The sequence below is a fragment of the Hemicordylus capensis genome, chromosome 4 (genome assembly GCF_027244095.1).
Source record: "Hemicordylus capensis ecotype Gifberg chromosome 4, rHemCap1.1.pri, whole genome shotgun sequence".
In the NCBI taxonomy this organism is placed as follows: Eukaryota; Metazoa; Chordata; class Lepidosauria; order Squamata; family Cordylidae; genus Hemicordylus; species Hemicordylus capensis.
The window spans coordinates 281,785,489-281,812,590 of record NC_069660.1 but is presented as its reverse complement, the minus strand read 5'-3'; the positions used below and the strand labels follow the sequence as shown (position 1 = coordinate 281,812,590).

The 27,102-nt window shown below is 43.7% G+C and overlaps 1 protein-coding gene across 6 annotated transcripts in view; it reads left to right on the top strand.

Annotated features, from left to right (window-relative positions):
- TRIQK (triple QxxK/R motif containing) overlaps window positions 1-3,650 on the top strand; it is a 66,510-nt gene extending 62,860 nt beyond the window's left edge. For all 6 annotated transcript variants that reach the window (XM_053249613.1, XM_053249615.1, XM_053249612.1 and 3 more), the window contains one exon: window positions 3,241-3,650. In XM_053249613.1, coding sequence (XP_053105588.1) covers window positions 3,241-3,354 — 114 coding nt within the window. In that variant the 3' untranslated portion in view covers window positions 3,355-3,650. The remainder of the gene's footprint in view (window positions 1-3,240) is intronic.
- Window positions 3,651-27,102: the final 23,452 nt, after the last annotated feature.

Genomic DNA, 27,102 nt, shown 5'->3' with positions numbered 1-27,102 from the left:
TCGGGCCTGATCCCCGTGGGGCAGCACCACCTAGCCCTGCTTTTTAGCCCAGCTTTTATCCCCGGTTAGCAGCATCAGCATGCAATTTATCCAGGGTCCGGGATTGTATATCTCCTCAGGCTACATTCAGCCTGAGGAGACACAGAGATGAGTGCCTTGAGCGCTTGTCTCCTGTGGGAAACCCCAATGAACTGTGCTCAGCATACAGTGCATTGTGGGATACCGGAGACTGGGAAGTGTCGTCTCGGCCTCCAGAGATCAGGTTGTGTGGGAGCACGGTCAGCACTCCCAGGAAGGAACGTTTGCTCATCTGGGGGGTAGGTATGGACTGTGTATCCATCCCCTTGCCCGCCCGCTCCCCCAGTCATGTGAATAGCTCCACTATGTGTTTGTTTATCCTTCTAAAAATACTAGTGAAGATTTTGTTGAAATGATTTTCTGTTATTCAACAACTAGTGTGAGCATCCTTATTGTGACCATCTTTCAATTCTAGCCTGCTTTCCCCAAAATATTTAAGGATGAACATTTTTTTTTAAAGACAGATTTGTGATCCTATGCCATATTTGATGCACTCTCTTTCTTAGCATCCCCCCAAAAATTGTTTTTGTACAATTTCTCCCGACAAATGTATGACTATACCTTCATAGAATCATAGAGTCATAGAATTTTAGAACTAAAAGGGATTTTGGAGGTCTTCTACTCAGAGTAAGCATCTGCTACAGCATCTCTGAAGGGTGGCTGTCCAGCCTGTTTGAAAATCTCTAGTGAAGGAAAGCCCCACCAGTGCATGAAGGAAGCTGTTCCACTGTCGCACTTCTCCTACAGTTAGGAAATTCCTCCAAATGTCTATGCTGAGTCTGCTTCCTTCTCATTTTTAGCCCATTGGTTCTTGTTTCAGGAGCAACAGAGAACAAGTCTGCTCCTCCTTCTGCTCCTCCTTCAGATCAGGTGCATGGCTACCACGGAGTATAGAGAGATGGCCATCCTCAGGCTGCCACCACCTTGAGCTCTTCTGGGGGCCACCTGAGGCTGGCCCCTAGCTCCACCAGCACATTCAGGGGCCGCCAAAAGCTCTTGTCCCCCTCCCCCTTCGGGCCTTCTGGGAGCTGCCGGACTCATCTGTCCATTCTCCCTCCCACCCATGGCCACTAGTGGGAGGAGTAGCTGCGCGACCCCTCTGCTGCTCTCAGCTGAGGCTTTGTTCTAATGCTGTCTAGGTGCTTCTTTCTCTGCCTTGCTTGGAGCAGAGATGGAACACATCCATACAGTGCTTGAACGAAGGCACTTAATGGGAGTGGCATAACAGCCTATAGTGGCCACGCCCCTATGTATGAGAGCATGTGCAGGGGTGTAGTTGGCAACCACTAATGCACGTGTACAAGACAAACAATGGGGAGAAGGGAGCTGCCAGCAGGAGCTTGTCCTGCATCTGCCAGTGAACTCTCGCCAGGGAGCTCCCTGCTTCAGATACTTGATGATGGCTATCATCTCTCTCCTTGATCTTGCCTTTTCGTTTACAGAGGCTTTAAACTGCAGTGCAATCCCCACTTCTGTCTCTCCACATGTCTATGAGATTTAAGTCCCACCTTTCAGGCACAAAAAATTGATGTTACTCTTATTTTTAATTCCACTAGACAAAACCAAAAGAAAACAGCAATTTTAGTATAAACTTTTTAATGTTCCTTATAAATGCAGGTTAGGATTTTGGGTAAAGTATACCAACAATTTATGGTATGGCTCACACAAACGCATGCGTGCGCACATGCACACTTGTTGACGATCCACAAAGAAACCTTAGCCCAAAGAAGCCATAATATTTGAAGTCTGTTTTAGAAGGCTTCTATCAAGTTGTGAACCTAAAACAGTGATTAAATATAACCTGCATTCATATAAACTAGCTGACCTGGTGCAGAGCATCTGCTCCTCTAGTTCTCCCTGACTCTCCCCCCCTTCAGCCCCATTTCATTCTCCCCGCCATCCCAGTTTGTTCCCACCCTCCAGTTTGTTCTCCCTCAGTGGCCAGTCTTCTCCTCCCTGCCCACTGCTGCTTCTCCTCCCCACCACTTCCAGAAATCCTCAGTTTCAACCACTAACTATTCACCTTCACCGCCGTCATTAGGTTTGCCGCTGCCTTTCTTCCCTGCCCACCTCTGCTGCCATTTCCCCATCAGGCCAGCCTCTGCCACTGCCCCCCGTTTTCCCCACCCGCCTGCCACCGTTGCTGCCCTCTTCCCCCCACCCGCTGGCTGTGCTGTCACTCGCTGGCCTTTTGTTTCCCTGCCAGCCAAGTGCCCGGCTGCTGCCGCCACTATTCCCCCCCCCCTGCCATCACATCGCTATCCTGAACTCTCACGAGAGCTGCCACGCATCGGATTAGCGATGGGTATGCTTAGGAGAATTAAATATATAGATGCAAATGAAGTCTAGTCCAGAAGAACTTACGAGATCAGGGAGCTGATTTTTAAAACTGAGTTGACAGAGCAAGTTTAACTTTTTCAGTGCCTTGGAATGACATTGAGGTCGTTCACCTGACTGGGTGGGTCAGTGTGTAGGTGGGGGCGGGGAATGCTGATTGAACTCACCTTCTCCCCAGATGAGCCCTCTGGATCCTTTTGGCAAGCAAGCCATGTGCCCACACAACCTGCTCAGCCGGAAGCATGTGGCAGGGGGAAGCCAGCCTCATGGTTGGCTGGTTCACACATTACTTTGCCACATGGAAGGCTGGTGCTGCTCACATCGTAATTTAAGAAAACAACACTGTCTGAACTGGTCTTCTAAAAATATCTTTATTAGGCCAACCCCAGTTTTTGTTGTTAATAATGTTTTGTTTAAAGAGAACTTTTGAGACGGATTAACTAAAGCAATGATCATGAGACCAGTGCTCAGTCTCCTTTCCTGTCTGGATGCCCGTTCATCTACTGTTTTGAGAAGGTGGCGGGGGTGGGGTGAGGGTAGGGGTGGCAAAATTTGGCTAAAATTGGAGGTGCAGTTTTTTCATTTCATTAAGGGACTTAAGCCTGCTGTGTATAACCCTCTGTAGCATATGAGAATGTCTGGATGAGGCCAATATCTTGGAAATCTGGAGTTTAAGGATACATACAAGATTATAATCAGAATTGGAGATAATTACACAGTCCAATGATGATAATATTTGCATGAAAATACTTGTTTTTATTTCTTAACCTGAAATTATCAGATATCTAACTTCTTTATTTTACAAACATTGTGTCATTGTTACAGGAAGTCAGCCTTATCCTTGCAGCTATATTGGTATTTCTGCTGGCTTGCTATGCTTTCTTTTATCTTAACCTATCCAAAGAAGTTGACCTTGATCTGGATCAAGACGAAAACTAGCAGATGTCATTTTCCAAGTTCTTTGAAGGAAATGCATTAACTTGACCAATTCAATCCAAGTTGCTAGGTCTCTCATCTCTCCTCTTCTCATTGTCTTTTTTTTATGGTGGCAGGCTTTTGTTTTGTTTTGTTTTGATGTTTTATGGTTTTTACTGTTGAACTGATTTTAAGATTTTAAAATGTGGTTTTTATGGAGTTTTATTGTATTTTAACTTTTGTAAACCTCCTTGGGATGCCTTATGAAAGGCAGTATAAAAACTGAACAATAAATAAATACAAATCAAATCACAAACAAATTGTCTCTTTACTGAGGTGGAAACTTGAACCAGTTCCTGCAGTTCAGAAGCCAATAATGCTCATAGTAATATCTCAGCCAATTTTAACAAAGATTATCAAACAGTTTTTAACAAAGAATTCCACAGAGCAATCTTCTGCTGTATTCGTTATTGGCTGATGTTAATCCTTTTTCTACCTTATTTCTCAAGTTGAAAAAGTTTGATTCCAGAAGACAATTGCTACATTTATTATTATTAGTGCATTAATTCTGATATAGATTAATTCTGCATAGATCCTGATTTGCTTGAAACAATTTCTGATTCACTAATTCAAAGGACCACAACAAATGAAAATAAAAGTAATGCAAACCCAAACTCAATATGAACAGAATTAAATTACATCATCTGTGTCATCACTGGGCAAACTTCTATGACTGACACTTTTTACCACCCATAAATTAGAGTGAGAAATTAAAATAAATTTTAATTTAGGCTGGAATACAGTTAATTTTTTTTCTGGCTAAAGCAAAATTTGTAGCTGAGCAAGAGCTGAAGCCTGTGCTTTACTGGATGCAAAGCTTAGTTATACACATATCAGGCGATCTATAAATACAAATAAATAAAATTAAGCAAATTGTAGGGGAATCCCAGAGATGGAGCCGATCACTCCGGGTAAACGTGGTGAGCTTCATGTCGGGACTTCCCCCACCTGGGTCTTGCAGGGAGGACCCTATCGGGTGGGGGAAGAAGTAGACATCAATACTCCCACCTGAAAGTGTCCACGCTGGCCTGGGCAGGGAGATGTTGCCTTGCTATCAACGGACAGCGTAGCAGGGTATAGAGTGGCTCTTGCGAGATTTCAAGGTGAGAGTGACTTTAGAAGGGGACCAAAGCCTGTGCTTACATCTCTTCCATTTATAATGATTGAATTTGAATTTAAGAATCTTTAACTTTGGGTGGAATGTGCCTACTGGTATTAGGTAGAAAACATGGAACCAGAGCTCAAGACCCAGAGCTCAAAACTCTGTCAGATGCTGGCTAGAAAAAGGATGCTAGGGAAAGGAAGCTAGTTAGCTTGCACCTCTGCAAGTGTTGGTCTCAAGAAGCAACTTGGGATCTAAATTGAGAAAATAAATAGTTAACAACAAAGACGCATTCTCATGTCAGAAGATAAGTGACGTGCTTACATTTATTTTGTAATAGCAAATTAAACTGTACTCAAATACAGGTGTAAATGAGAAAAGCCAGAATCAGATACAAAGTTTGATCCAAATATTTTAAGAGTTGAACAAATTAAAACAGAATGGATGATCTTCTCTCTACCGAAGAGGGCAAGGGCAAGTTCACTTGCTCTCCATGCATATAGTATCTTCCAGTGGATGTTTCTTGAGTAGAATATGGAGAGCATCAATTTAATAAATGCTGTGTGGAGTAAACTCTGATCAAAATCTATGAGTCAAAGCCTCTAAGTAGCCAAGTGATGCCAAATAAGATCCTGAAGTAAACATGCTTTAATAATTTGTAATTGCAGCACAGCTATACATAAAATCACAGCAAACTTTGCTGCTCAGAAAGAACCCTTCCTCCCCCCCCCCTTTAGGTGGTGGTGGCACAAGTTGATTTCAGTGTCATCTTTGCTCCTTTGTGCATGTGTATCAGCAGTCATTTTTTTCATTCATTGCCAACTGTTCAAGGCACATGTGTTCTGTCAGAAATGGCACCTGGATGACAGAAGCTCAAGCATTCACATATGCCTCTGAAGCAGAGTTCCTTGCCTCTTGGGCTATCTGAATGAGTGTAAATAGAAAGTTCAGTCGATGTTGATTTTAATTAGCACATTGCTTCATTAATATAAGTTGAAATTTTGTTTTAATTATACCATTGCTGCTGCCTGCAATGTCAACATGGATGATGCAGAATTTTCTTGTTCTCTGGAGGTTCCGGGATAGCACAGTCTTTAACTCCTGGGGAACAGCTCCTGTGGTAATCAGACAGGGCCGTTTACAAGAAGGGATGCCAAATGGGGACTGGATCAGTTTGCTTTGTGGTTAGCAGGATCTTCTTATAGCTCTAAGCTCTTCCTAACACTAAAGACATGTTCCTAACAGTTAGCAGGTCTTTGTACCCCTGCTGAGAAGAGATACATCTTTTAAAATGGTGGTTCTCTTATATTTAGCAGGGGAAGAACAACTAGCCCCATCCAACCTCAGCACAGCATCCCTCCAGTGGCTGTTGCTGGTAACTGCCGTATGTTTCTTTTTAGATTGTGAGCCCTTTGGGGACAGGGGGCCATCTTATTTATGAATTTATTTTTCTGTGTAAACTGCTTTGAAAAGTTTGAAGAGCGGTAAAAAAATATCCATAGTAGTAGTTTGTAGACGTGTCTACACCTACAAAGATTAGAATCGTTTGGACAATGGTTTCCCCCGTGACACTATGGATGTGAAAGCTGGACTTTGCAGAAGCAAGATAGAAAAAGAAAAATTGACACTTTTGATCTTTGGTGCTGGAGAAGACTTTTGAAGATACCATGGACAGCCAGAAAAACAAACAAATGGACCATAGAACAAATCAATCCAGGATTTTCACTCGAGGCACAAATGACCAGGCTCAAACTATCATACTTTGGACACATTATGCGAAGAGTGGACCCAGTTCCCTTGAACAGTCCATAATGCTGGGAAGGAAAGCGAAGAAGAGGACGGCTGGCAACAAGGTGGGTGGACTTGATTATGACAGCAATGAATGCACCACTGACACTGAAAGACCTTAAAGACCAAGCTGAAGACAAGATCATCCTGGAGAGAATCTATCTATGTGGTTGCTAAGGGTCGACACTGACTTGACGGCACTCAATCAAACAATCAATCAATCAGTAGTAGTCCTCTTCTTCCCTCATCCTTAGTTAGGCAGATAAGGAATCCTGCCCAGCAATCCAATCTCAAGCAGAAAGAGGAAGCACTCATTAAGCAGCAGCTTCTCTCTTCTTGCCTAGTTCAACCCCATGTGTCTTCCACTGTGCCTTCCACAGGCTCACAGTGAGAAAGGAAGAGAGGGAGCAATGGCACACTTGGCAGTGGGGCCTCCAAGAAACACACCCATTGTACTGCCTGACCTCTTTCCTCCCCACCCTTTGGACCAGAAGTACAGAGCAGACCGTGTCACACCCAGCAACATGGCATCTACCCACTTTCATTTCTTAAAGCAAATGTTACAATTTCTTTGCCCTCCACAAACAGGACAGGGGAAAACTGACCCAGCTGGAAAATAGAAAGCAAACGCAGAGCTTCCCCAGCAGCCAGCCATGTTGGGGGAGAGAGCTTGGGGAAAGAAAAGGCACACTCCCCACAGTACAGTGAGTATGGCAGAAGGTAAGCAGCCTTCCACCTTAGAGCCAGTTTTGTCAGGAGATGGGGCCAAGGGTAGCTTCATGAACAGAGCTATACAGTTCATAAACAGGGAGGTGTTTAATATGGCCATGCTGGAGAGGGTGACAAAGCTGAAGTCAAATGCCACAAAAAAGGGGGGGGGGAGTCCCTGAACCCACAGCCACTCCAACTGTAGATTGGAGAAATAAAGCAGGAACAGATCCAATGCTTCCACAAATTATCCCTTAGAAAAGCTCCCTCCCAGAGCAATCCAGTGGATTAGGATCTGTGGGGAAAATGCACAACATTCCACCCCCACCCCCAAAAAATGGAGAAAGGAAAAGCAGGACCACCGTAGCACACTTCATTCCCCAATGCATCTGGAGGTGTCCTTGGATCAATCAGATACCCTCCAAGTACTCTGAACAGGGCTCCCCTCCGGCAGTGGTAACTGTCAGCAAGAAACCATGAAGGATTTAGGGCAAGAACAACTATTCCCTCTTGAATACTTTCCCAAACTCTTCCTTAAGATCCTTTAGGGTGCAAGAACTTGCAGCAAAATGAAATCCTACACACACAAAAGAAGAAAAGACATTTTCTTGGTTTAAATCCTTTTGTGACCTCAGAACTTCCAGCTGCAGCAGAAGCAAGGAGCTATAAGAGCAGGTGGCAATTTCCCAAGTCAACAGCCCAATTCCCAGCAATCCTCTTCCAACAACTGAAATTGGAAGAGACAACACTACTCATACTCCACCTTGTCACCACAGCAGAACTGGAGGACATCTTTATCACTTTATAACAGAATAAAAATGTTTGACCAGTGATCGGTAAGTGCTGAAGACAGTCTTCAAAGGCTATGCCTTGGAGCTGGAGAAGATTTCAGGTGAGAGATTTTCCAGGCAAAATGTTCTCCCAGAAAACATTCCACAGTTCTGTCAGCAATCAAGCATCTTCTGCAAGTAAGAACTATAGAATCAGTTCCAAGAAATTGAGTTTGATCCTGGGTCTACTCCATATTTTTAATGCTACGAAAGCAAATTGGTGGTGTGAGAGCTACACTAGACTGGTAGTGAACTGCTTAATGCAGAGAGGACACGTCTGGAGGGAGATGCTAAGACTGACATTAGCATATATCAACAACAGAGGTTTTCTAGGATTTGTGGACTTGTCTGAGGCCTGTCTCCATTTTGCAATAAATCAATCACACCAGAATTCCTGTGCTTTCCCTACATGGGGACCCAATTCCAATCCTCGGACCTTCACTTCAGCCTTTTCTGTGCACCCTGAGTACTGTTGGCCCTTGTTGCCCCCTTTCAGCAGTCTCAGCACATTCATACCAGATGACATTTTGATCAGACTCTGTTGGAGATCCAGCTCCAGATGGCATCGACCTTTTGCATCACTAGGGTTACATTTTTTGTAACCCTAGTGATCACTAGGGGCATTGGAAGTAGAGATAGTCAGTTAGGGTCTCCTCCTCTTTCCTGTTTATCTTTGCATCTATGACCCCTCTATTGGTAGAATGTAATGTACTCAGGAACTTTCTGAGAGTGACCTCTTCTCCAGAATGCTTCTAGCTCTCTGGGCACCATGCTTCTATAATTCTCTCTCTGACCGCCATGTAGCTAGCTGGGCTAGGTACAAGTCTTTCCTATCATCATGTACTTCTAAATAAAGTAAAATTTTGACCTTAATTCAATCTCCATGTGTATCGTAGCTGTTGCCCCTGAGACCCTGTTAACTTCTGCTGTAATGGGAGTGACTAAGCTCCTGAAATATTCTGCTATATAAGTAATCCCCCCCGCAAAGGGTTACGAGCCCAGCCCCTAACAAAGTTTGAGGGGCTCATATCTGATCTCAGGATTAATAATAGGGATGTGCACAAACCTGTTCGGCGGTCTATACACAGACTGTCGAACATGTTGGGAACCCCCGCAGTCGAACCAGTTCAAACACAGAATGGAGTTCTCTTTAAGGTGTTCTTACCTCCCCCGCCACGCTCCCCCCTCTGGAGTTGCGTTAAAAATCGCTGGCGTGGGATGGCTGTATTCCCTCTTGTGTGCATACCACTTCTAGTATTATACTGACCAGGGCAGCAAGAGGGAATACAGCCACCATGTTCCAGTGATTTTTAATGCTGCACCGGAGGGGGAAGCACAGGGGGAAGTAAGAACACCCTGCACCTTAAAAGGTTCCCATCCTACCTCCCAGCTGTGCACGGAACCGGTTTCATGCACACCCCTAATTGATAAAGGCACAGCTACAGTAACAAAGAGACAGCATGGATTCCAGCCAGATTAGCCGATTCCCAAGCTGGATGGCTCAAACTACAGGGCAGCACTAGCTGCCAATATGTTTCCGGGCGAAATACAAAGTGCTAGTTATTACCTTTAAAGCTCTGAATGGCTTGGGTCCGGGCTACCTTAGAGAGCGCCTTCTTTGGTATGATCCCCATCGCTCGTTGAGGTCATCTGGATAGGTCCGTCTCCATTTACCACCGGTACGTCTGATGGTGACTCAGAACTGGGCCTTTTCTGTAACTGCTCCTGGTCTATGGAATGCACTCCCAGCAGATATCCACAGTTTAGGCTCTCTGTCAGCCTTTAAGAGAGCCCTAAAAACTTACTTGTTTGTCCTGGCCTTCCAAGGCTTGTAGAGTGGTGTTGTTTTTTAAAAGTATTTTAATTAGTTTTAAATGTTTTTAATTGTTTTTGAATTGTTTTTAGCACTGTGTGTTTTTATGTCTTTTTAGAAGTTGTTGTATACCGCCCAGAGCCTCTGGATGGGACGGTTTATAAATGTATTAAATAATAGTAATAATAACAATACAGTGACAGGTCATGTCAGATAAAATCTTATCCGATGAGCCAAGGACTCTACAATGTTCTGGAGGACACACAGAGACCCAGTAAGCAACAAGCAGATGCGTGGAAGCTTTGGGATTCTCAAAAGGAATTACCCCCAACAGATTCCCCAGTCTCAACTAGGGAATCAAATATATGAATATCACACTCAGGTGATATGCACAAACATAAATATGCAGTTGAGGGGGAATGGATCTGCTGGAGTTCCAAGGCCAGTCTGGGAACTGAGGGAGAAGTGTCCCCCCCACCCCCCACCCGCTGCCCCACTTGGTGTCTGATTAGTAGAGGAAATGCATCCCAGGAGCTAAAGTCTGCCTTAGCACAAAGCCTTCAAAACCAGACATTAATAGTAAGTCCAAATTTTTTGTTTGGCAGTTAGACAGTCATTTTTAATCACTTCTAGTACTGATTACTAAAACTGTTTCATACATAGATCTAATAAATTAGGAGCATACTAATTTGTCCATATTTTCTTGCAAGATTTACATTTAAATATGCTCTATGGGGTGAAGGCTCCCCACTCCAACTTTTGTTCCAATCAAAAGTAAGTGATATTAAAAGTACATAAAAATATACAAGACCTACTATTTTTCTTTATCATGATGAGTTTTCTGCAAATATCTAAAGATGGGAAAAGTTATGATGAATTCAGTCCACCAAGCACCACTGCTGCTAAACATCTTCCATTCATTTTAATGGGGTACTACTACAGGCTTCAGTATCTATCAGGGCAAGGAAGTGTAGATATAGAACATTTCTAAAATAGATACCATAATGCAGAGTTAATTCAAACAATGAAAAACTGTACCTTTACCTCTATCATTCCTGCAAACACATTTTAGAACTTTGGTTATAATGCTGTTTAGTTCAATCTAAGGGCACATTCATAGGCTTTGTTTCTTTTTAAAAAAACTTTTCTTCCTTTAAAAAAGAAGAAGATGAAGTCAGTTATTTTAAGCCATTGAAGTTTAAAAACTTTACTCAGAGAACATTCCTCAAAATGCTTGACTAACAAGCAGAAGGTTGCCGGTTTGAATCCCCGCTGGTACTATATTGGGCAGCAGCAATATAGTAAGATGCTGAAAGGCATCATCTCATACTGCACAGGAGAAGGCAATGGTAAACCCCTCCTGTATTCTACCAAAGAAAACCACAGGTCTCTGTGGGCACCAGGAGTCAAAATAGAATTGATGGCACACTTTACCTTAGATAACACAGTGCAGACCAATTCAGTAAAACATTGTGTATTTTATAGGTAAGTAAATTTATTATTGTAACCACAGGTCATAACACACATATTAAAGCATAATAAAACACCATAAAATATAAATCATAATTAAGGTATTCACACACGCAGGCTAACCCTGACTAGGGTAGCCCAGCCTGGGTTAGCCTGTACTTGTGAAGTGCCAGGAGTGAGGTTGCTCCTGGTGCTGCTTTATTGCCAAGCCCCATTCTTGAACCCGGCGTTTAGCTGAGGTTAAGCAAACCTGTGGTTTGCTTAACTTCAGCCGGCAACTGTAAGGGCGATCGTGGCTGTTTTAAGAGGCTTCCCCCCCCCCCCCGAAGCTGGGGGGAAGGAGCAGCACTGCCAAGCGTGGCAGCTGCTTGAAGGAGATCAGCTGCCATGCTCATTGTGTGGGGCACTTTGGATGCAGGAGGGGGGAAGGTCCTCCCGCTCCCAGCTCCTGCCATTGCTGCTGTGCTGCTCGTGTGGGCACACAGCATGGCGGAAGGAAGGGCGGCCACTGCTTGTCTGCCGGGGAGTTCCTGCTTCCCCGCAGTTCACTCAATAGCAGCCATTAGGTTGTGTGAAAGACCTCAATAGCTAATATATCATGCTTAAAGAAAAACAGATAAGACATTATAAGACAGTAAAAAACCAACATAATGAGGCAATTTTCACGATTGCCAAAAAGTGGGCTAAGGGAGCCTAGCCCGCTTTCTGGAGACAGTGAGAACCACCGGGCTCACAGGCGAGCCTGGTAGCTCTCCAGCGGGTAACCCGCTTACGGAGCCCTCTCCTAAGCCCAGGTTAGCGGAACGAGTGCTCTGCTAACATGGACTCTATGCTTGTGTGTTGCCACAGCCCAGCTCCATGCTGCAGCAACTCATGAGTAGACCCCCGGCTGGAAGGCTCAAAAACTTCCTTCCGGCTCAGGGGTCCCTCCAGAATGCCCTGTGTGCTCACGCAGGGCATGCTGGAACTCCCGGGGGCTGTGCAGCCCCCGAACTCCCAAGCCCCCACTGGCTCCATGATGGAGCCAGCAGTTGTGTCTGTGGCTGATCTGGCCTCCCAGGCAGGGCTTCATGATTGTCTGTGGGGAGAGTGGAATTAGCCTGCTCTCCCCGCAAACCATTTCGAAGCGGGTCTCACCGATCGTGAGACCCACCTCAATAACTAGCTGAACTACATGCATGGAAATAAAAAGAGATACAGTCCTCAATACCTAAATGCAGTTACAACTCTGATGGATAAAACTTGAATAAGAGAGCTTGTCCTGGAACTACAACTTAGCCAGATGTCTAGCAGGGCTAGCAGATACAGTTCTCTTCCTAATTTTAAAAGACAATAAAGCAAAAATGGCCGCTTGATAACCAACATAAGGAAACAGATCCACGAACTAGTAATTAACACATTCTGTTTCAGAACCTGTAAATGTATCAATGATCTGACCCCATGTTTTTTCTTTTATTGTTCCATAAAAGGAGCAGTGTAGAACATAATGTTTAGTGTCCTCCACTTGTCCCTGGCCACAGGGGCAGAGGTGCTGTTCCACTGGAACTTTGTGAAAGTTTGAAAATGTAAACTGGTAAATGCCTTCCTTGTTGGTGCGCTGGTGAATTTGACTAGTTACTGCAAAGTGGATCAGTTTGTCTTGAAGTGAGGATACCATAGGGAGAACTTTGAATTTTGGACCAAACCAGCATCTCAGCTGGGATCCCACTCAAGGAACCAATCACAGATCTTTCCCCTACCCCAGGACTTAAGTTCCTCTAATGAAGGCAGAGAGTACATTTGTAGAATATGGGATAGCATATCTGCCCATTGATTCTCCTCTTGGTAGCGCCAATAGCATGATTTAAGTAGATGGTCTTCTGGAAGGTTGTCAAGTTTCTTAAAATATTTTAGCAGTATCAGATGGACTCTAACAGAGATTGAGGGAAGCCCTGCCTCCATTCTTAGATGTGCAACAAGGGTGCCTGGGAGAAGGCCCAGAATCTTCCTCAGGAAATTATTCTGGACTATTTCTAATTTCTCACTCACATTCCACCACCAAATTTCTGCCCCATACAAAAGCTGTGGAATTGCTTTGCTCTGAAATATTTTGAGTGCAGGAGCTATTAATTGAACTCCCACTAGGAAAGAAGAATTTTAAAATGATCCCCACTGTACGTCATGCAGTTAATAGGGCTGGATTAAGATGGAATGACCATGATAAAGATTTCTGAAAAGGAGACTCACAAATATTTAAAGGAGGAGTGCTGCATTATTTGCTGAGTGTTAATTGTCCATCTGTTTTTGATTCTACTGGTTCCAAAAACTACCACTTTTTTAAAAAAATCACAGTTGATCCTCAACTTTTCCTCCTTACAACAATTGGCCAATCTGACCGGCATTCTTCTAAGTCCAATCTCGACAAATGATATCAGTGCCATATCATCAGCACACATCAAGATCGAGCCCATTAAGAGAGGGGGAGAAGAATTTCTGAGAAACCATGGCCTGTTTTATATTGATATAAAAATTAAATAAAAAGAGAGCCAATGGACATGCTTGTTTGACTCTATTTATTTACCACTACTGCAGTGGCCCTTGAAGGGGAAGCGGAGATCCTGAGAGGCCATGGGGCTTTCCTCTCTGGTGCTTGTACACCAGTGAAGCAAGGGAGAGAGAGATCAGATCTCTTTCCTCCCCACTTGTACAAAGGACACACCACTGCTGTGTGTTTGTGTGTGTACAGATATGCATATTTCCAAGACGAAGGAACTATTATATGTCATGTCAATGCATGCAATTGATAGCAACCTCACCTCATTTTTACTGAAACATGGGTGGGGAGATAGCCAAAATGCTAGATACCCATGTCTCTCAAACACATGTCTCAGCATTATTTTATAGTTCATTTGGATGAAGAAACATGCACAACTGTGACATATTACATTGTAGGAGGCTTTTTTATTTAGAAAATGGGACAATCTGTTTACTGTCCCTAATTGAGACAACAGTATTGATTATTGCCAGTCCTGGCAACAGTAACTATGAACTATTGTCGCTGAGACCAAACAACTACCCTACACATATTCTACCTTTTTGAACTAGTGTCGGATTATACTAAATTGTCTTTGCAAGTTAAATTCAAACTACTTAGTATTAAAACAATATTCTATCGCTCTTCATGGTCTCTGTCACTTTCCCCCTCTGCTCTTTAACTGCCAGTTGTCTGTGGACTGAATTGCTGAAGTGAAGCATCTTCTGGTAGGGATGTGCACGGAACCACGACATGGAGGCTCAAAGGTGGTGGAAGTCTATCTTTAAGAGCGAGGTAGAGTGCACTTAGCCCTCCCGCCGCTTTCCCACTGCTTCCCCCCACCTGCCGGCATTCATGTGTTCCAAAGCCCATCGCGGCGGCAGCATACCTCCCTGCTGCCCCATTGCCCTTGTCTTCCGGATATGACCGGAAGGCACCAACGCATGCACGTCACACATGTGCACGCCCGTGCTGGCTATTCAGATGGACTTTGGGACACACGGATGCTGGCAGGGGGATGGGAAGCGGCGGGAGGGGTAAGTGCACCCTCTCCGCTTTTAAAGATAGACCCCCGCCACCTTCGAACCAACGGAACTGCTGGTTCTCCGAACCGGTTCCATGCACATTCCTGTCTTCTGGAGGAGGATAAAGGGCTGCTGGGTTGTATATGTGTGAATTATTATTGTATTATTGAATTATTATTGTATTATTGGAATCTACTGTAGCCCTCCTTGAGGATTTTGATCAAAAGGCAGGGCATAATGTTTTTAAAGAAATAGGTTTTCTAAATAGAATGAATGGAGCCTACATTCTGCTTCTTTTCACATGGTGACTCTTACCTAGGACCCCATCCCATGTGTTGTGAATTTGGTTTGCATCTCACTGTCAGCACACCAGTCACAAATAAGTCTTGTCTATAACTCTGGTGCCTGTAATGTTAAAACAAGTTGGCAGATTGGGAAAAAAGAAAACCAAACCCTGCTGGGTTCCTCTAGGACCTCTTGCCATGTGCTGTGAATTTGGTTTGTATCAGACTGTAAATGTAAATGTTGTTAGAGGGGTACACACAGAGAGACACATACAAGGCATGACAATCTCACAAGTCTTCTTCCCTTTGGAAAGTAGGTTAAAAATGAATGTTATGCTGGTTATATGGCCACTATTCAGCAAAGGATGCTTGTTTGTCTTGTAGCCAGCACTACAGCCATGTTTTGGACTGCCTTGCTCTGCAATATTGCTGCTCATGATACAGCACGTCCTAATGGCAGCTGGCTCACCCTCTGCCTAACTACTACACCCCACTACCTCCATATCCTATGACAACATTAGTCTTTGCCCCCCTAACAGTCCATCAGTCTCCTACTCTCTGCAAGGTACTCTTCATATGTCAAAAGCTTCTTCCCTGATAATTCATGCAGAGTCATGTGAAAGGTCCAATGTCCTTAATGACCAACCCTGTTCCTGGAGTATTTGGATTTTTGAAATAACATAGCTTAAATATTCACAGTAACAAGGGACCAGTTTTGAACCTGGGTCTGTAGCATTCAAGATCTTGCAACTCTATTCCCACAGTATGAGTGTAGTCAGCATTCACACTTTGGGAAACCCAGTGTCTAGGCTTGTTGGTTGTGATTATGAATATTTTAATCCTGCTTTCCCTATGATGGCTCTAAGGTGGCTTACAGTAAAAAGATACAAATAAAAAAGGCAGAAGAAACAGCAGCTAGGACAATAAAAGCATCAGTTAAACTGAATGAAACCATCAGTTAAACTGAGTTAAGGCAAAACCGCAGATTAAAAGCCATTAAAGACATATGAGAACAAGGAAAACTTCACCTGGTAGCTAAATGATAACAGAGATGGTGTCAAGCGAACCTGTTTGGGAAGTGAATTTTTCATTTTGGGTGTAGTTTTGCAGGCAGGTTTATATGAGAGAAGGTGGCACTTTATCTGCTGCTACTGCTTGACGTTTTCCCTTACAATCTATAGAGATCGTTCACATAACCACAAGGGGATGGGCGGGAAGAGGGAGGGAAGAACCTGCCTACCTTCCCTCATGCTACCAGAGATGATCAGTCTGGGCTCTGCCACCCACATGAACAGTCCTGCAATGAGTCCGTGGTGATTGGGAGAGGGTGGGGGAGGAAGCCGGGCCACCAGATATCCCACAATGCACCATGTGAGGAGCATGGAGCATTGGGAAACATAGGAACAATGGAAGCTGCCATATACTGAATCAGACCATTGGTCTATTTTCACAGACTGGCAGCGGCTTCTCCAAGGTTGCAGGCAGGAATCTCTCTCAGCCCTATCTTGGAGATGCCAGGGAGGGAACTTGAAACCTTCTGCTCTTCCCAGAGTGGCTCCATCCCCTGGGGGGGGGGGATATCTTAGTGCTCACACTTCTAGTTCCCCTTTCATAGGCAACCAGGGTGGACCCTGCTTAGCTAAGGGGACAAGTCATGCCTGCTACCACAAGACCAGTTCTCCTCTCCTTAAGACCAATTCTCCTCTCCTTAGACCAGCTCTCCTCTCCCTGCTACCTGGCTGCTCCTTCCCCCTTGGCCACTGGCAGTCCAGGAGCAGCTGGACTGCCATCTGAGCATCCACATGACTGAGCACCCACATGACTGGGGAGTGAGGTAGGATGCATGCACTTTTCTTCTACCTCACTTTATGTTCGGTTTCCAAATCATCCAGGGTAGGTGAGCCAGGATTGGGAGTGATCCCAGCACTTCACACAACCAGCCCTACCTGGGTTAGCCATGTCCTGCCCGGGAGGGCTGGTTGTGTGAATGATGTTATTGTTTTGCTGTAAGCCACCTGACCTGCAGAAAGCTGGGGTATATATTAGATATAAATACATATGTCTATTACTGACAACACATGTAAAACGCTGTCCCACAGTGGTGTCTCATGCTCCATAAAGGACTTGCATTCCCCAAGTACTGTCAGAACCCCTGTTCTTGAACTAATAATGCCACTCTTTATATCATACCAAATAATTGTTTACATGCACTTAATGAGCTCTTGTGGGTAGCAGAGATTATACAGCCAAATAAGGAAATAGTGATTAACAGAGGTAGTAGAAGTAAACCCCACACGCCATTTATCCTGGAGTAGCCCCGTTCTCCACAGCCCTGAAAGTTCATCCCCTCACTTAACATAAGAACAGCCCTGCTGGATCAGGCCCAAGGCCTATCTTGTCCAGTATTCTTTTTCACATAGTGGCCAACCAGATGCTGCAGAGAAGCCCACAGGCAAGAGCTGAGGGCATGCTCTCTCTCCTGCCGTTGCTCCTCACCAACTTACTGGAGGTGGCCTATAGCCCTCAGATTAATAGCCACTGACAGATTTGTCCTCCATGAATTGTATCTAAGTCCTTCTTAAAGCCATCCAGGCTGGTGGCTGCCACCACATCTTGCAGCAGAGAACGCACAGGTTATTTATGCATTGTCTGAAAAAGTACTTCCTTTTGTCGGCCCAAAATTTCATGTTTGCAAAATTGATTCCTTTGTGGATTCTGAAGCCAAGCACTAGTCCTCAGTTTAGCATGGCATCTATTCCTAGCACAAAAGAGCCCCTGCCAAAAGCTGTGATCAAATTAGTGTGCCGTTGCTTTGCTGGAATAAGCTCTCGATGACAAATAGATTGTCAAACTGAGATACGCAACTATAGATCAAGTTTTGGAAGACGTTACCTCCTGAAATGACTCTGGGCCAAGACAAAAACGTCCAATTATGGGGAAGCTCCTCTCAGGATATGTTGCCAACATCTGGATTCATTATTAGATTTAATAACAGTACGGAAGAGGCCTGGAACTCTCACCTTTTATTTATCACAACTCAGTGGCATTTGAGGGAGAGGCGATGCGGCACAAAGGTAAAGAAATTGCCAGCGATGAGCAGCTTGAGAATGGCTAAGATTAATGAACAGATAAAGACACATATGATTGCCTGCCTTTCCAGAACAAGCAGCTACCAGCTCATTAAGCCGTTGAGAACTCTTGAGACAGTTGTTACAAACAGCCTTGCTTTGAGCTGGAAATGGTGGCATCTTAGTTCACATTTATAAAGGCTTCTGACATGACAATGAGAGAAGCCTTAAAGAACTGCATATTTTGCAAGAATGTGTGTGCTTGAAGATGAGCTTGAGCAATAGTTGCTTCGAGGGGAAGATTCCTTTTCTAACATACTTGTTCCTTAAGCTGGGAAAAAAACACCCACCTCTTTTGTTCCTAGTAACCAATTCCACGTAAACTGTAGTAGTAATATCTCTACATTGGGTAAACACACTCCTGCAAGCCGTCCAAAGACATTTTCTAAAGGTGAGCAGTCCATCTATTAATTAATTTATATATACATTAATCTATTTCTATTATTCCCATCCTGTAGTTAAAATCACCGAATGCAGAATCTTTATCTCTTGGTACCTTTAGCTGACATACTGAGTAAGGTTTGATTTGCATTATAATGGAATGTGTGCACAAGTGTGCTCTTGTGCAAAATTACACAAAGAGAGTTGTAGGAAGGATAGCCATTGGAAATAATGGCAGTCCATCACACAACTGCATTTTTGCATGCTTGTGAAAAAGCGCTCTTGCACAATTGCACACGTTGTATTACAAAGCAAATGGAAACTTATGCAGTATGTCAGTCTTGTCATTTATACAGCGTGGACAAGGAGTGGTAAAGCTGATGTCTACAGCTGAGACACTGGCCACCTTCAGACATAACATAGTTTTGTGCACCCCCAGGCCCCCCTCCCGCTCCCCACTCTCCCAATGCTTTTGGACATACAGAAGAGCTGCCTCTCTGTAGCAAATGAGACAGGGGAGCTGGCTGTGTGGGCTTCCTTCTTGACAGAAGGACACTCTGCTCAGCCAATTAGGCTGGAGTGAGGGGGAACTTCCTCCCTCCACTTCGGTTCTGTGGAGCCTAAACTGTAGTGCCAGTGTTTAGATGTAACAATGGCACCGCAGAACTGGAAATAAAAGCAGTAAAACTCTACTCTGACCTTACAAGGTTCAGAGTGAACTTTGGGAAGGGAAACCTCAGGTCCCTTCTTGCCTTAACTCTGGTTTCATCCATTTGGACACGTGGCTTGGGAAACCGCTGGTGCAGACACCTCCAAATTCCTAGTACATCTGAATTTGGCAATTGTATGATGGTGCAAGCTTTTATATAACACTGAATCCTTCATCAGCAAACCCAAATGTACACAGTTTAATTCACAGACACAAAGAAAATGAAACAAAAAAAATTCGTTTCAAGGCATTTCTGATAGATAATGATATATTCAAAATAGTTTTTTTAAAAACTTAACATTAAGGCACTGCACACACTTGAAAACTGGATGGGACGAGTATCCTGCCTTGCTTCAAGAGCACTGTGAGACACACACATGCCCCTCTGCCAATTTTCCTTCTGCCTGGTTAAAATGCTGAGTACAAGAGCTGGACAGCTACCCAGCTCCTCTCGCACACATCATCACTCCCTGCTCTCCTAGCTAGTTGTTTGCTCACACACAAATGAAAATCGGGAGCATGCACAGCACCCAAATTTTCAAGCACAAACAGCCCTAAAGTCTTTAATGAGCATCTTTGACTGATCCAGTCACAGTCATGTGTAACAGCTAATGGTTCCGGATAAGTAGGGATTACATTATGAGAATGTAGCATAGGGATTCATTATGAGAAAAAGTTAGTTAACACTAGAGAATCTAAAATACACATCCCCTCCCCCAAAATCACCCGTTTACCCCACTGCCTTGTGACTTGGGGGCACACATACTGCCCTACTCCCATACCCGCTCCAGAGTACCTAGGTACTACCCATGGGGAATAATGGGGCCACTTTGAATCCCCATTATTACCTATGGCAGAAAAATACAAAATCGCTTAAAGCTTTAAAAAAATCCTTAAACCAGAGTGGCAGAGAAGCTCAGAGGGACATGATGAAATGGCAGTGACTAAGGGGAACTCGAATCTCAAATTGATTCAAATTGAATCTGGGGCGTTTTGATTCGAGTTATATTTTGGCCAGGGGTGCCAGGGTGCTTCTGGATCCAAGCCTTTTCCTGGTCTCCCTAACCCTAACCCTATCGGATTTGGCTGATATGCTAGCTGCGTCCATTTCTTTGAGATAAATGACCTCAAAACAGTAGTACATATGCTGGTAACCTCCAGACTGGAATACTGCAATGTGCTCTATGTGGGGCTGCCTTTGTGTGTAGTCCAGAAACTACAGCTGGTCCAGAATGCGGCAGCCAGGTTAGTCTCTGGGTCATCTCGGAGAGACCATATTACTCCTGTATTGAAAGAGTTACAATGGCTGCTGATAAGTTTCCGGACAAAATACAAAGTGCTGATTATAACCTTTAAAGCCCTAAATAGCTTGAGCCCTGGGTATTTAAGAGAATGGCTTCTTTGTCATGAGCCCCACTGCCCATTGAGATGATCAGGAGAGGTCCATCTGCAGATGCCACCGGCTTGTCTGGTGGCTACTCAGGGATGAGCCTTCTCCATTGCTGCCCCGAAGTTTTGGAATGTGCTCCCTCTTGAAATAAGAGCCCCCTCATCTCTGACCATTTTTAAAAAGTATTTAAAGATGCATCTGCTCACCCAGGCTTTTTATTAAATACTGTTTTAATAGTTTAACACTATTTTAAAACATTGTTTTAAAATTTTAAATTGTAAAGTTTTAAATTTTTTGCTGTTGTTTCTTTTAACTAATGTTTTAATTTTTCTGTTCTCATTTATTTTGTTTTGTTGTAAACCGCCTAGAGACATACAGTTTTGTATAAAAATATTTTAAATAAATAAATAAACCTCAAAACAATTTGCACATCCCTACTGATAAGGTCCACATTTAATACATATCTTCTGTGACTGGACAACATACATTTTCCTACAAAGGTATCAGGAACACTTTAATAAAACCATAAGTCCATAAGACTTCCTGCTTTATGCTCAGCCTCGGAACAAGTTTAGGGAGCAGGGAAGTTCCTATGCCTTCTTTCCCCATTTCCCTTGAGAACGTGTATCCAGTAGAAACTTAGGCTGACTACACCTTCCTGGCATCCCTGGCTCCAGCCCATTCACCCCACATCATCAGCCTGTTTGCCCTTAAAAAGAGCTTGGCAATGCTCTGGTTGGGAAGTTTCTTCTCTTGCAAGACTGTCAGTCCCTATGGGGTAGCTCTCTCACTTCCCCAGCAGTGTGTTTGGCCTTTTGGCCCACTGAGGAAGTCCTACACACTGGATGTAACAGCATGACCACTTACCATGGCTGGACCACTCTGTCTTTAACAAAGGTATTCCAACTTTCCCTGTTTAAAGGGCTGTAGAAATTGGCATGAATGAATCGATTCATTAAGTTATAGCTTGCAGATACCCCACTGTTACATTTCTTCACAGACAGTATTAAACCCTTGACCTGCAGGCAAGGTTTCCATGATCTATTGAGGTCTCCTGAATATCAAAACACCTAAGGAATATAGGAAAAAATATCATGATTGGGTTTGAGAGTCTCATATCTCCTCTGCAGCAAGATGGAAGTTAACCTTACAGTTGGCTTATGCTGATTGAGAATGAGAAGGAATGGGAGACACAGAGCCAAATAAGCTTCATGGAGCTGCATTTCAGTTGGACTGTTCTAGTTGCATGCATCTAAGGAATCTGGATTTCTTTATATTACTGTATCAAGGAATGTGAGGAATGTGTTCATTCTAGCTGTGAATATTCAATTAATCCAAGCACAAAACTTGATACTCAGCACAGCATCGACCTTCTCAAGAACTTTAGAGTTCATTTTTAAATAAAAAGCAACTTTCTAGTCCTTAGGACTGTGTGACATACAATGTTGGAGGGGTTGTAAACAGAAAGGTACATATTATCACAAGTGTTGGACTTGTGAGAAAATTAAAGCTTTTGGAGAGAAATCTTTTGTTGTAATTAGCAATATAATGAATCAAAGAGTAGAATATGCTCCAGATTTAGGTTTATTACATATTTTTGCAGGAAACAATACTAAACTTATAGATAAAGAATTAATTATCTTTTTAATTCTGGCTCCAAAAGCAAGCATGGCATAGCAATGGAAACTCTTGGATAATTTAAAGGTGGAGAGATGTTATAACAAGGTCTGGTCAGTGGCAATCTTAGAAAACATTTCCGATAAAGTGAAGATAATGAAAAATCAGAGAAAAGAATCACAATTTTGTCATATTTGGAAAAAAAAAATATTTATTATATAGAACGTAATGGATATAATTCTGATCCTATTCATGAAGTTTGGAAATCATGAATATTTTGCTATGTAGGTATTGTTTGTTTGTATTATAAATGTGTTATATTGATTTGTATTGAATTTAATTGAATAAATGTAAGTATGTTCCATTTTTAAAAAAAAATGACTGCGTGATAAACGGCAGTGCCAATATCAGAAGCTACCAAAGGAATGGAGCAAGATTTTTAGTAGTCTGGGTGGTGCTGGAATAGAACATATAACTCCTTGCCTCCCCTGTCCCAATTAGGAAAAGCAAAATAATATATGGAAGAAGAAACAAAATTATGCAAATATATTTTATTTATGAAAGTTGCAAAATTCAGGTTTCTTTATTACAAAGTTAATACATTTTTTAAAAATATAATGGATACAACCAAAGCTAGTGCTGAAGTTCAGACTGTATGTACTGATCTTGGTTATCTGGAGGATCAGTGTCTGTTGCTCGAGGTAAATCCCTGCTAGCAGCCTTCTCACACTCTTCTCACACTTTAACAATTTATTTATTGTTAAATTTATATACTGCCTTTCATTAAAAACAATCCCAAGGCGGTTTACAAAAGTTAAAAAAAGCATATAATAAAAACCACAGCTAAAAGTATTAGGCTAAAAATGTAACAAATCTGATTTAAAATATATAAAATACAAACATTAAAACTGTACACAGATAAAAACACACAGAAGCAGCAATGATACAATCATGTAAAGGCCTGGATAAAAAACACCAAGATTTAACAAGCTTCCTAAAAACTGTGATTGAGTCCGAGGAGTGAATGACCACTGGGAGAGCATTCCAAAGTCTTTCCGCATTGGAGCATTGGCGCTATGTGGAGCATTCCACATAACATGAAACCGAAGGTTGCCAAACCTGCGGTTAATTTTTCTAACCATGAATTGCATCACAGACATTCATTCAACCACAGCCAACAACCTCCGTTTTCAGGGCAGGAGAGTACCTCCCACTTTCTGATCCACAGAAGTCAAATCCCAGCAAGTCCCATAGTGCTAACATTGCCAGACTGTGGGCAAGGCATCAGGATGAATCCAGGGTAGCAGCCATTGGCCACAATTTTCAAGGGGGCGTGCTGAGTGTGATTGTGCCATTTCAGAATGGTCCACCCATCCTCAGCAGGGAAAGGGCATTTAAAACCCTTTAAATACCATGTCATGCAAGCCCTTCTTCTGAAAGCAATTGCACTGCCACCCTCATAAGAGCTCTGGCAAAAAACAGTCTTGCACAAGCATAATCTCTGGTGCTGGGAGGTGGATGCTGAGGGTCACTATTTTTCTGTTAGGAAGGGAAGGGAACATGATGACTTCCTAGGAGGTGGTATGTATATGAAGGAGGGCAAAAGATCCTCAAGTCTGGCCCACTGTGTCCAAGGATGGCTCATAGAGATCAAACCACACTCCTGCCCCCGTAGTCGGCTTGCCACCAGGGGACTAGCATTCTCATGAGAGGGTCAGTCTACTGGGAATGACGTTAGGGTCTCCAAACTTCGGTCTTCCAGCAGACTGTGTGCTTATGAGTTGGGCTATCCAAAACAGGAGGCCCTGCTTGTGTTGACTCCCTGTTCTACCTGGTCAATGAGAGATATGGTTAATTCCCCCTCTCCAGGGAAGCCTTTGACGCTCCATGTGTCTGGGCATAGCAGGATGTGCAGACTGGAGAAACACTGGGACTGGGGGTAGATATTCACTCTCATTCAAATTTCCTGCATTGGGAACAGTGTTGCGCTGAACTCAGATCTGCTGCTGCAGGGAATCACAGGAGAGGGGAGCCTCGGTTGTCTCCAACCCCAGTAGAGTGGGGTCGCCGTTCCGGGCAAAAATAAAGATGGACATATTCAAATGGATGGACAGGCTGGCAGAGGGCATGCTTTGACTTCTTCTTTGCAGCAGTTGCCAAGGCAGGGAGAGGTGTTGCTGGGGTACCCATCCCCACAGCCTCCCTATATAGAACAACCAGGCTGGGCAGCATTATTCATTTGGCCCGCATGCATGTCTCCATGGCCTGACTTTCTCATGAGAGAGCAGTCAATGAGAGAAGAGCTATCATCACAGATTATTAGCAATTATGCCTGACACCCCTGTCCCCACAGACAGTTCTTCTCATGATTTGTGAAGGGGTAATTCCATGGCCTTAGACTCTCATGAGTGAATGGTCCACTCAGGAACAGCATCCATTGTCATCACAGAGGAGGAATCCCCTGTTACTGTTGGCAATTCTGATCCTGCTACTCAGCCTTTCTCGTGTGTAAGCCTAGAGACCACACATGTTCCCCCAAAGGGAAGGGTTTGGGTCCCCCTTCTCCAACATCATTGTGCAAAAAACAGAGCCGAGCCATTCAAGAATCCCTGGTTGGGGCTGCCTTTTAACCCAATCCCAGTTATTGCTGCCCTGCCATAGGTTCCCATCCCAGCAATCTGATGGAGTAGCTTTGTTTATGTTGCCACTGTGGCTGCATGTGCTTGTGAACATACATCTTGATCGCTACATTTTCGGAGAGCAAAGCACATAGTGCCCATTTTGCCATCCTGTCCCCTTTCTCTCCTGACTGCCAGGAGAGTGGGGGGGAACAGTGGGAAGAAGGCATGCCCCCATGTGACTTTCTCTTTTGATAGGCTTTGAAGCCTGGGATGGGATGATGGGACATGCTGGCATCCCTGTTGCCAGGCAACTGCTTTAATGGATTAGAAACAGTGGGTGGGGCAAGTACTGGGAGAGGTGGCCAGTGAGAAGTGCCTTAGGCACTTGGGGTGTGATCCTGAGTGGCTCTGGTCTGCCCTCACTATGATTACAGGTCCAGAAACTGAAGTTATGGTGGCATCCCCATTCAGACCCAACACTGCTGCCAAAATACCTCAGGTTGTGGTGGCGAAACTCACTACAAACCAAAGGTTCAAACTGAAGTTTGGTGAGGCAAACCTTAGGTTGCTTTTGCTGTGAAACCACGGTTGTATGCATTTGGATGTTCACAAATCCAAACCTCTGCCCCATTTAACTGCAGTTTGGCATTATGTGCAAATGTGGCCATACTCAAGCTTCAAGAAATGAAACACTAAACGTTACTGATACAAACACAAGTTCAGTTACACTGCTGTTGAACATCTAAAGGGAAACTCTAAGGGTGGTATAAGTTTTTCCTTTGATATGTACAGTTGATCTCCACATTCTATCCCTCATTAGCAACACTCAGACATGATATACAGTAAATCATGTGATAGATGATCAAAAGTACTCAGTATGTTGTGTGGAAACAGTTTTGAGATAGAAAACAGAAAAAGTTGCTGATGGCTGGGGGTCACACCCATATCCACTTTGTAATGAGTCACTGATGGCCGCCCTAAGTATTTTATTTATTTATTTTAATGTAGCAAAATCGGTGGGAAATGTAAAAAAAGAATAATTTGGTGAAACTGGATTGATTTCCCAGGCAACTGGGAGGTCATAAAAAATTATCTGGACCCTGAAATGTATCTATATTAGACCCTCTAGACCATGGCACTCAGCAGTGATGTCATTATTGGGGCCGATAGATATCAGTACCTGACACAACATTCCTTCAGTGAATGGTGCTGTTATTAGAAGCAATAGATGATATGGTGAGGATGCTGTTTCCCCAGTGGAACATTGGAACATAGGAAGCTGCCATATACTGAGTCAGACCATTGGTCTATCTAGCTCAGTATTGTCTTCACAGACTGGCAGTGGCTTCTCCAAGGTTGCAGACAGGAATCTCTCTTAGCCCTATCTTGGAGAAGCCAGGGAGGGAACTTGAAACCTTCTGCTCTTCCCAGAGTGGCCCCATCGCCTGAGGGGAATATCTTACAGCACTCACACTTCTAGTCTCCCATTCATATGCAACCAGGACAGACCCTGCTTAGCTAAGGGGACAAGTCATACATGCTACCACAAGACCAGCTCTCCTCCAGTGGTAGGTACTGAATCATAAGAACATCAGAAGCTGCTTTATTCTGAGTCAGACCATTGGTCCATCTAATCAGTATTGTCTCTACACAGACTGGCAGTGGCTCTACAAGGTTTCAGGCAGGTGTCTTTTTCAGCCCTACATGGAGATGCCTGGAAGTGAACTTGGGACCTTCTGCATGCAAGTTTGCAGGAGCTCTTCCACTGAGCTATGATCCAATCTCCTAAGGGATGCAACACTCATCCAAATGCAATCTTGCAGCACCCATCCAAATGCAAACTAAGCCAGACCCTGCTTAGCATAGGGAACAATTCATGCTCACTACTACAAAACCAGCTCTCCTCCCCAGCCCAAAACAAATGTGACTGCCAAATACCAGGGCTTGGAGGCATCAATACAGATCCATTTCAGGATATACTAGTCTAGACCCCAAATGATGGAGGTCTGGGATCTCCTCTGAAGTAGATCTGGGTGCAGCTCACTCACTGTACATCTGTAAACTCTTCTTCTGCACTATTAAACACAAGCACACCTGTGACCAGAAGGCATATTAAGTTCCAGTGGCAGAAGCAGTTTAATCCCAGAGCAAAAGAACCCCTCTTTCACATTCCTCTACAGCTTTCAAGTGCATCAAAACAAAAGGCATTACATAAACTCAAATTATGCTGTTGTCTAGGACCTGGGATAGATGAAAACAGAAATGTGACCTTAGCTCTGCTGTAGAAATAAGTGCACAAAGGTGTGTGAAAGGCATACAGATCCACAACCCCAC